Source organism: Ruditapes philippinarum, unplaced genomic scaffold, assembly GCF_026571515.1.
Source record: "Ruditapes philippinarum isolate M1 unplaced genomic scaffold, ASM2657151v2 ctg3149_1_1_1_1, whole genome shotgun sequence".
Classification (NCBI taxonomy): Eukaryota; Metazoa; Mollusca; class Bivalvia; order Venerida; family Veneridae; genus Ruditapes; species Ruditapes philippinarum.
In genome coordinates this window covers 30,909-42,260 of record NW_026857677.1, presented here as the reverse complement: position 1 = coordinate 42,260, position 11,352 = coordinate 30,909, and the positions used below count along the sequence as shown (strand labels likewise).

Below are 11,352 nucleotides of genomic sequence, written 5' to 3'. Positions count from 1 at the left end.
TCTAAATTCAATTTATTTTCGTTACATTAGTTAAAATGAAAAACAGGAGTTATGTTTGGTTGGGATTTATGTAGCATCAACACAGTACGCAACCTTCCAGATTTAATCGTAAAGGAAACCCTCAGGTGCCGAACGCACACATAAGTAAAACCACCGAAGTTCCTTAAGCCTACTGGATAGCTTTCTCACATATAAGAATCCACAGTCCTATAACCAATAGCGGCGGGTGGCATGTAGTTTTAGGTTACGAAAGACGCCCTTTAATGATATTTCATGGGGAAATTTACCCTAAGGCTTATACTTGTCATAGCTTATTGTTAAATTAATCATTATTATTATTTTCATTTTACTATTATTAATAGTATTATTATTAATTATATAAAGGTCCTGGTTAACTTTTCTCTTTGTAGGGTCTTTGACGCTTAATTGACTAGGTTTCTTCCTTGTAGTTTGGAAAGATTATTGACTTTGAACATTGCACTAACCTCATTAATTTCATGACATAACATATTAAGTTCACATCTACTTTCATTGCATGACCTATTAAGGCTCACCGAATAATACATATTTCATGCGTATCTTAATTCTTACGTGACGAATGCTATTTCTTTTTGAACCCTATTATTGCATTTCTTTTTTCTTTTTTCTTGTCAATGAACATTTAATGAGATTATTATCGTCTTAGTTTATTTTCGTTTCCAATTAATTAGCCTTTTTATTTAAGCATACGCAGTAAATGGAGATCAAGATTCTTAGAAAAGCTGTTTGATCTCGTGTAAATGGCTACAAGCTCAAATAAAACAGAAATGAAGTACCCGCTGTTGGTTTTTTGCTGAATTAAGTCTGGTTCCATTTTTTGCGTGATCTATACATAAAAGGAATCGATCATAAATTTAGTGTTCATAACCTATTAAATGAGTGTTATTGTTTACAAATGTCTTAATATGCGACTTGCTTGCCTGGCAAAACTGAAAGCAAAAACAATTCGTTATTTTCTTTTGGTTATTTAGACAACAACGCGACCTGAATTAGGTTTGCTTATGCGTTCATAAACGAATGTTATATGATCTTCAACTAAGAATCGTACCGCCTCCGTGGTCGAGGGGTTAGAGTCGATGACTTGTAACCCAGTTACCTCTCTGGCGTGGGTTCGATCCCCGGGAGATGCTTTGGTAGTTTAGCGCGGAGGAAGGTAGTCTAGTACTGGTGTAACTCTCCAGGAACGATGGTTAGGAAACTACCCGCCTATATGACTGAAAAACTGTTGGGAAAAGGCGTAAAATGAAACAAACAAACAAACAAAATCAACTAAGAATCAATAAATTAATTCTGCCATGTCGCATTCGGCTTTTAATTGGGTAACATCAGAATAGAGCTTCAAAAATATAAACTTTGAAACATGCTATTTGAGAAAGGTTCTTATTATTTATCATGTTTATCACGTAATAATATACATGTAGGTTGAATTGGCGTATTATTATAATGATATATTAAAATATCTTTCCTTAGATACTTCAACGCATAGATTTTAGATACAGAATATGATGCATAACCTTATGGTCCTTGTGGTCTTCTACATTGATATTATATATTACATATTAAACATAACCCGGGTGCCTACTGATTTATATACTAGAGATTTTAAGAAAACACATTAAGTCCTTCTATGTATAACATTAGGAAACCCAATGCTGTCAAAACCTTGGTATCACAGATCGCCCTTACCTGGGTCACTTGTATTTTATTAAATTGGTAAAGGTAAATATTGTCACAAATATTTTCGTCCGATATAGCAATCTTTAGAGTCAAGATATTTGGCACTCCCAATGAGAGCGTCTTACATACGGCAATACGAAGTTAGGATCTGTCCTTGAAATGGATATCAAATGACCGGTCTAAAACCACCCTTGCGATTTCATATTATTCTTACCCAAGCTATTTTAGGTGAATACCTGTTATTGTAAAATTAATATTTACAAAATCTTCAGCAGCACAATAAGTATGATCTGTTATTTTACAGGAATAAAGCAGTAACGGAATAACTGACAGGATGATAAAGCAAACACAACAGGAATAAAGCTATCAAAATATTTCTGCAATAACTGTTACAATAAGATGTATATTTGTTTTAGTTTATACAGAAGCTACATTAGGTTGGTTTATGTAGGATATGATGCTAATTTCTGTCGATTTCGTGTCTTCGTATCTTCGCCTCTCTATAGCCGAAGGCGAAAACTTGGAAACACACTAACATTCATACTTATCGTGTCTTCGTCTTCGCCTTTTGAGGGTACCTGCACCAAGACACGATACATTTTTTACGGAAAAATAATATTTTAAATGGTAAAGACATGGGATCTTCTGTAAAATTATCGTGTCGGTGGGTAGAATTCTTGTATCGGCGCGCTAAATTTGTGGTGTCTACTAACACCAAAAGGCAATGTTATGATAATTGACCAGTTTATCGTGTATTCAACTTTCGTGGCGAAGACATGACAATATAAGGACTCGCTTAACTGGCCAAAGACATGAAGAGGTGGAATGGCAGAAATCAGCAACCATAGTAGGAGGATTTAAGCTTTTAAGCAAACTAACCACTAGGCTAGCGACCCTTATATTGCTTGTCCGACGCATCTAATCCTGGACCATGCCAAATCAAAATAGTTTTCTCAACATGATCCAAGTAAGTTTCGTGTAACGTTCATTTGATTACAAATACATTGATTATGGTATTTGGAGTATTCAAAAACAAGCGTGTCGCTCTCTATATATTTAAAAGAGGACTGTTAAGAGTATCATTACATTAATTAACTAAATAAATAGTTTGAAGAATTATTGTAAGTCACTTGCCAATTTTCATACTTCTTTAATAAATGCTTTATTAATTAAAACATGTGGAAAAAATGTTTTATGTCAATTATTATGAACAAATACAAACAATAATTTCAAAAATACAGGATTACTTTCCATTTTTAGTAGATAATTATCAAGAAAAACGTACAATGTATTGTTAAAATATGTTAAGAAATGTTATAATGTATTTACATTATATGCACTTGTCTCAACCGACACCATTGCTTTTTATATCCTGTTTATAGACTTAAAGCAAAAGCAAATGCTATTGTTTTGCTTTGCCCTTGTACCATTTCCTGTTTTTGTTCGGTGCACTAAATTGTTGATCATTTTTTCTCATATTTTTAGCTTGCAACTGATTTTTATGAACAACAATGGCATCCTATATCCATTAACAACAAATTGATCAGTCGCTGTAAGTTGTTGCCAGTTTTACGCCTCATATATCATGATTACTTCAATTATAACGATGCGGCAATGTTTCTTATCAGATGCATCAAAGTTGACCTAAATTCATATAAGAGTTGATATGGCCTATAGCAAAAGACGCCCACGTAATCAATTAGTTTTGTACAAAAGATATAAAAATAATCAGTAACGCACTTATGGCAAATGAAATACAATGTACTCGAGTTTCCGAAGTGTTCTGTGTCAATAAGGTTGACAATTTCATTATCTTTCCAGTTTGTGATGTTATATCTAAATTCTTTGAAATTAAATAAGTATGTCTTTTCAAAGTAATTCATACATTCAAATGTGTTTCTATTCATAGTGAAGATAACATAGTTTATTTTAAGTAATAAATGAAACTAGTTTAACTCTAACACATGAGCTTATTTGTTACAACGTTCATTGATTATCAGTTTAGTGCTAATTGGTGTCAATAGTGTTAGTTCAACTGTCAAATTCTTATCTTAAGAATTATTATTATTTATATTTGTAAATATGATATTAACAAACAGAATAATAATACTCTCTCTGAAAGTCGCATTTACACTTAGATTCCTAGTAGAAACAAATGTACAGTATCTAGATTTCCAGAAGAACATAAATGATTCTAGAAAGGTTTCTCTCAGACGTGAGCTACAGTCGTAAAGATGACCATTAACCTTGCACTTAACACTTGGATTAAATGGAAAAAAGAAAAAACGAACCGACAAACTATTTCTATGTAATATGTTATTATATTATGTTATTATATTTTAAGATAAATTATGTTATCAGATTGGCAGGTTAAATATAAATGATGAAGTAACATAGTTTAATAAGATTGATAATAACAATCCCTTACAAAAGTGACATAACATGTTCCTGCAATTTTACGTTCATCGCAAGCACCTTATATATTCCATTAGCTTGAAGCGGGTAGATTTCATATAAATGCATTCAAATTGTATGTTAGTTGGTTTCTATATGATTTATGCAATGGAAGAAATGTTCCCGAATATTTTCAAGTTTTGTCAATTTCAAATTCTATTTCAAGGGAAACAATTCTGTATCAAACATAAGCTTATTGGAAAATTGTTTCATTCATAGCGCCAATCAAAACGCGTAGGCAATACATAACATTGCTAACTGTCGCTGTCTTGTGAAACATTGCGTTTTGTTCTGTCTATTTCTATTGAATATAAGATTCAGATGAAACATTAACGTTGGATCAATGTACAAACAATTATTTTAAAGACAATATTGGATTAATTGGAATAATGCAAAATAACATCTAAGGTTAGTGCATGAAGGCAAATAAAAACAAATTAGCTGATCGTTTAATAAGGCTTCTGTTGTAAGACGATAAGATAATTCAGAGTGTTCTTTAATTGTTTTAAAATCAAATGCTTATCAATATATTATCACAATAAGGCATAAATGTATTTCTTTTCTTTACGAATAACGCACAGTTTTTTTATGTCATTTGTAATTGTTTAATAAAGAATTTAGAGCATATGGCAAAAGAAAGTAGCGTTAAAAAGTCTGAAAAAATATTTCATAAATTCAACAGAATTCAAACAAAGTGGTATTTTGACAACAAATTAATAAATCACTATAATTACTGTACCAATTGCAAAGTTAAGCTCTATGGTTTTATTTCCTTTACAATTCAATATCAAATAATGTTTGAAAATATTATTTTTACAATAATTATCCTGAAATGAATAATAATATATCATCAGTAATTGACAATTAATTTGATATATTACGTCTGCTTGTAGTCTGTATTTAAGAATCTGTTTTACATCCGTCTTAAACGATTTCATAATTCTCATGTTCATGTTTCAAAATAACCTTAAGCAACTTTCAAAAATATTATCTGTAATGAAACTGTTGTCGTTGTTGTTTTTCTGTTGTTGTTGTTGTTGTTTTGTTTTTTTTTTCATGTTTCTTTTTGGTTGTTTTTTGTTTGTTGGGGGTGTTTTTTATATTGTTGTTGTTTTTGTTGTTGTTGTTTTTTTTCTTAGTAACTATACGTATCTGTTTACCTGTACCCAAACACTGTTTGAATTATTATAAATCTGCATCAATAAATTAAAATAAATCAGCAATAATAAAAACACACAGATTAATTTTGCATTCAAACACTTTGACTTTATCTTATTACAATAAATTCATTTTGCACGAAATTAAGCAGTGTCGCGGTTGAAACGGTTGTTACTGCCAGGATATTATGAAAGTTTACAAAAAGAATTATATGATTATCTAAGACTATGTAATGAAGAACCGAACTTTCATAATATATTTATTTAGAAGTATTTAAGATTTTAACTAAAATATATTACCAATAAATAAATACTCTTAATAAAATCAGTTACATATGTTCCTAAGGTAACAAATAGACGCATTTCCTGTGAATTGTTTTTTAGAATCCATGAACTTAAAGGCTTTACTCTGACTGACTGTTCCTTTGTGTCATTTATACGTTACTGTATCTCATTTAGGTTGATTGGGAAAGCAATAAATTGTTCAATTAAATGTAGTATCAAACATTGTGATTAACAAAATGACAACAATATTTAAGTTAAAATAGCCATATCTATGTACTCAGATCATTATTTCTCTGTTTTATTTGAATTAATCTATTACATTTATGTTGGATTTAAAACACTAATCATCAAATTAAGCAAGTTAATTTAATTCCCGATTAGTATCATGTTTTAACAGATGTTTTACAGCAAATGTTAACCTGTCTTATCATGTCAGATATCATTCAATATTTTATCGACGTTTGGCAGATAGATATCTTTTTACAAACCATTCCCAACTGTATCGTCATAATATTCGATCAGCAATTTTGTAACCATTCTTACATGTTGGCTACCAAACCAATGTTAATGTGAAGATTCGTGCTATCTATACGAAGCCCACATTTATGTCTCCATATTTATAAACTTTATTATAGTCAGACACGCTCTTACGCCAATTTTACACACGAGGGTCGCCGGTGTTTCATAACGATAAGAACAAAAACAATTTTGATGCTTTTTTATTTCTTTTGAAACTATTCTCTGATTCAAATTTTGGAATACATAAACTTTTTTGCAACTTTGATCCCAAGTTTGAAAGGTATCACAGATTTTAGTTCTAAACATTTTTTTTAAACTTATATTTTGTGTACATAAATTGTTAAACATGGTAACATAATATGCTGTTTAATACTAAATTTATCTAAGGTTTAATAAAAATGTGTTCAATACAAATACATCAATTGCTAGGTAAGTGACTCAAAGTAAGTGAGATCAATTTGAGTCACTTACCTAGCAGTTGATGTATTTGTATTGAACACATTTTTATTAAACCTTAGATAAATTTAGTATTAAACAGCATATTTCAAAATATGGATAAAAGAATGACTATACAAATAGACTTTTAACATTAATGTTTTGATTTTTTTAACTATATAACCTGACAAGATTCGTTTATTGTTCAAAGAAACCGTAAACAACGAACAAAAAGGGGTCAAAAGTATCTCTTTAATACTAATCTTGAATACAAACTATTCACACAGAATAATCATGTCTGTTATACAAATGTACGCAGTTAATCTTTGATTCCAAGATGATAAACAAAATCAAGGTTTCCATCGACAGATGATAGATCCTTAGCATTCACCTTAGAGCTTCTTGTTTTGAAGAGAATTTACGTTCGAATTCACTTAACAGTGGCATGAACACATTTTATGTGGTTTATTTAACCTATTTTTAGATAAAGATGGTAATCGACAGAGTGTGAATATAGCAATACTAAATCTAAATTAATCCTTTGAACTTTCTATGGATCGGATATAATTGGTAAGAAGGAGCGTTAAGCTAGGCATGATTTAAATAAATGAACTATAAATAAATACAAAATAGAAGATAATGTCTTCGTGTACTAAGTTATAAAACAATTTGAATCATAAAATGAATAGACATGCCATGTCCAATAATCTTTTTTTTCTATTTAGATGCATGCACTTACATTTTAGTATGTAAAAGAGTACCAGTATGTCTCAAAATAATTCAAATATAGTGTATTGTGGGCTGTTATGTATCAGTCGTATAGTCTGTTAAGAGATATTCACGAATATATGGATTCTAATGGAAAAAGGATTACGTCTGCTACAAATGGCTATTGGATTTTTTATTCATTCATAATACCAGTCGCAGATGGCGGACATCTAATAGCTATCTAATAGCTATCTATCGCTCCTTAATGCTACATTGTGTATTTGTCTCTATATATTACAAGTAAGCTTTAAATACTTAGAAGAATTGTTTAGAAACTTTGAAATTACATTGGATTTCTAAATAAAATTGATATATTGATAAAATTTTAAAAAGGTGAGTACACTCTAGTGAGACAAATATAAAATTTAAAAATATATAATTAAAAAAAAAGCGATTGCTTATATTTAGAAAAGTAATAAATCAAGCAATTTATGTATCTTGTTCGGATGCAGTACTGTTCATTTTTTTTATCTTTCTTTTTTTACAAAAATTTACCCAATTTACCATTTACCAAATTGTCTTTCTTTTTTTCTCGTTCGTCTGAAAAATCTACATTTTAGTTAATTGAAAGAAATGTCAGACATTAAAAAGTTTATTGTAAACCTATTGATATATTTTTCCGTGCACTCGAATATTGCAAAAACTAAATGTAGTTCACGTTGTTCAGAAAAAGACAAACACTGATGCTGACAACTTTCTCTTAATTTTTAATGCATACACAAAACATTTATCATATCAATTTAAGTGAGAAAAAGTCGCGATTTCGAATTGTAATATTTTCTGTGCAAGTCTTTTGAAATTAAGAAGAAACCTTGTTAAATGTGTATGTATACCTTTTGACTGAGGATAGTTTTTGCAATATTCAAAATAAGTAATGATTTTAAAATTATAAAAATAAAAGGTAAACTCGTCATAAAATGTCTTAATAAACTTACAGTTTGTCTTATAGTTTCAAAAATGTTTTATCTTTCATTTTCGACGATAATGATTTTATTTTCTCATAAAAATTGTGCACGCAAAGGTACATCAACACAGCAGAGACACACGCGCGAATGACGTAATTACATGAAATAACATTTGAAAAAAGTGTTCTGCATCTATAATTTATAGAAATGTGGTATTAAAGTATAACCTGAATAATATTCATAATATGAATGTTTGGTAAAAATGGCAATCGCAACTTGTATGGCTTTTACAGTTCTTCGGATAAGGATTTTGAACACAGGATAGACAGAACGGATGGGGTTTTTGGTTTATCCTACGCTACAAAATTAAAACATGTAAAATATTAGAAGTTACTGTTGGTAGAAACAAGAATTTGTGGGACGAATTTATTTCATTATATTATTTAATTCGTTTGCAAATTAGTGAATTCATTGATATTAAATTGAAACGTACATTATTAAACCATTTCTAAGATAATCACTTAACTGTGTCATAAGAGATTTTTAAAAAAATCGGGATTTCGGAAAGCGGATAATATCTACAAATTTAATACATTAATGAATCTAACACATATACCAAGTGTGCCATCTACTTTTATGTATCTTTTCTATAAATGATGATTACAAGTGTCTCATATAGTGAATCATTGACAAGAACAGCAATTGTACAACAATTTATAAACGATCGTTTTACAAAATGAAATGCATGGTACGGTCACTGTGTTCATATTCCTTTTTGTTTCTTGTTAACCCAGATTATATTGGATTACAAGATACCTGTTAGGTTTATCTTGATACGAATAAAAACGAACTTAGATTTTAAGATATACTTTTCTGATATATATTTTTTTATTTTGTGTGTGGTTTTCAAGATCTAATAATATTACACAAGAAAAAATCTGTAGAGCAGTACTTTTATCATACCTTCTGGAAAAATAATTCAATATGTCAATAAAGATATGTTGTATAAATTGTTATAGCATTCTTATCATATAAAAAAGCGGTAGTTTCTATGTGAGAGACGTATTATTTGCTGGTGTTTTGTTATCATAATGTACCTTTATAATCAGATTATATGGAAATAATTTCAGATATCAGACGTATCCGACGGCTGAAATAGGATTACATGCCGGGAATTAAATCTAACAATGGATTTTGTTCTTACTGAAAACGAATCACTTATAAGTGAAGGAAATACCACTGATCTATTATTTCAAGGTAAAATGCTATTTAATATTTTTTATGTAATCTTAATGATGATCTAACTTTCCTTGAACAATGCCCATTCATGGATTGATGTACTTTCATAAAAACGGACTGCATTTTTTTTTACAAAAATAAAATATTTACAATAAGATTATGATAACATTTATTGGAGTAATTTGATATCTTATTTAATTTCTCCAGGTATTTTCACTAACCATTTTTTATTTGTCTTTATTTTACAGACCTCCAATTGCCTAACATACCAAAATGGGGATTCTGGACAAAGTTTCTTTCAACTCCAATAATTGCTTTTATTGGTATTGTTGGCAATGTGTTATCATTTCTTGTCATGAAGACTAAAACATTACGTCATAAATCGTATTCGCACTATTTATGTGCCCTCGCAGTGTTCGACACTTTGACGTTAATAATTCGACAAATGGAAAGTGTAGATGAATATCTCGTATCACATAAAAAGACAGCAGGAATGTTTCAACATTTTAATGACAGCAGTTGTAAGTTGTATAATTTCATTGTACACGTAATCACATTAATGTGTTCATGGCTAGTCGTGTTCATGGCCATTGAACGTGTTATAGCAGTGTGTTTTCCGTTCAAAAAGGTCTACTTTCGGAAAGAAACCGGTGCAGCGGTAGCCATTAGTGCGCTTTTTATCATTGTGAGTTTCACGCAATCATTTCGATTTCTTATGATAGAGCATATTATCTACGATGATGAATACAATATCAGAGATTGTCTGGCGTCTGAGGAATACATAGAAATATATACCAGCTTGGATGTGTACTTTTTTCTTTGGACACTCGTGTTCGTGCTACCCGTGATCCTTATAATAATTTGTAATAGTTTTGTTCTTTATCATATATTCAGAGTTAAAAAAGATCTCTCAAAAGAGGAGAATTATCTTACGTATAGGAATGGTAGAGCGCGCGAACGCAGACATAGAAGCACTGTGATGCTATTAATAGTAACATTTATGTATATTATTACACTATTACCATTGTTCACACTTAGTTTAATCGTTGACGTAACAATCAAAGTCGGGTCACAGGAAAGAGCAAGAAACACGTACGTGGCATTAAGACCCTACATTGATATTTCTGTGTCTATCTCATTGCTAAATTATGCTTCTAATTTCTTTATCTATGTACTATCTGGAAAAAGATTCCGATTCGAGTTGCGGACACTGTTTGTCAAGAAAAAAGTTGTAAAAAGGAGTTTTACTGCAAGAAGTACAAAGGAATTATTGTTCAGACAAACAAGTTAAAAACACTGTCCATGAGTTAGCTTATTTAATTATTATTATATACTAGTTACAGTTGAAGAACCAAATTAATGTGATATGTTGTTATATATTTTTAAGCGCAAGATGCAGCATGTTAATTTGACAGAATTTGTATTTGTTTTCAACTGTTCATTTCCAATGTTGTTCAATTTTATAATAAATATTTATCAAGAAACAGTTTTTTTGTAACATTATAACGTTGTTTGAAAAACATCAGTTCTGCCGTTCAATGAAGATAAAAAGCCTAATCCATTACAATCATAACCTTCTTGAACCAAATTTAAAATGATCAGTCATTGTCACTAGTCACTAGTAGTAAAGTGTCAGGCTAAGCACATGCAGCCCAGCTTGCACAACTTTTCAATCGGACCTGGCTCAGTATTGTTGGTGACACAATTGATATTTAATATTCGTAACCCTTTGCTCAAAAATAAAAGCAAGGCAAACTATGTTCTTGAATTCAACAGGTTATTACAAAATGTCTATTGAATATTTTAAGAAAAGCACCATTCCATTTTAACATGGTTGTAAAGCAAAAGAGTGACAGACATTTTTTTTAATCTAA

At 30.2% G+C, this 11,352-nt stretch overlaps 1 protein-coding gene across 1 annotated transcript; it reads left to right on the top strand.

The window, feature by feature from the left end:
- The first annotated feature begins 4,416 nt into the window (after positions 1 to 4,416).
- On the top strand, positions 4,417 to 10,956 carry LOC132750569 (FMRFamide peptide receptor frpr-18-like). The gene is made up of 3 exons (XM_060740573.1): positions 4,417 to 4,578; positions 9,370 to 9,496; positions 9,727 to 10,956. The coding sequence occupies exons 2-3, from the start codon at positions 9,427 to 9,429 to the stop codon at positions 10,767 to 10,769; spliced, it is 1,113 nt and encodes a 370-aa protein (XP_060596556.1). The 5' UTR covers positions 4,417 to 4,578; positions 9,370 to 9,426; the 3' UTR covers positions 10,770 to 10,956.
- Positions 10,957 to 11,352: the final 396 nt, after the last annotated feature.

Excerpts from the sequence above, each read along its gene's own strand:
- LOC132750569 (XM_060740573.1), top strand. The coding sequence starts at position 9,427 with ATGGATTTTGTTCTTACTGAAAACGAATCACTTATAAGTGAAGGAAAT. Across the intron at positions 9,497-9,726 it reads CACTGATCTATTATTTCAAG|ACCTCCAATTGCCTAACATA; the intron begins GTAAAATGCTAT and ends TTTATTTTACAG.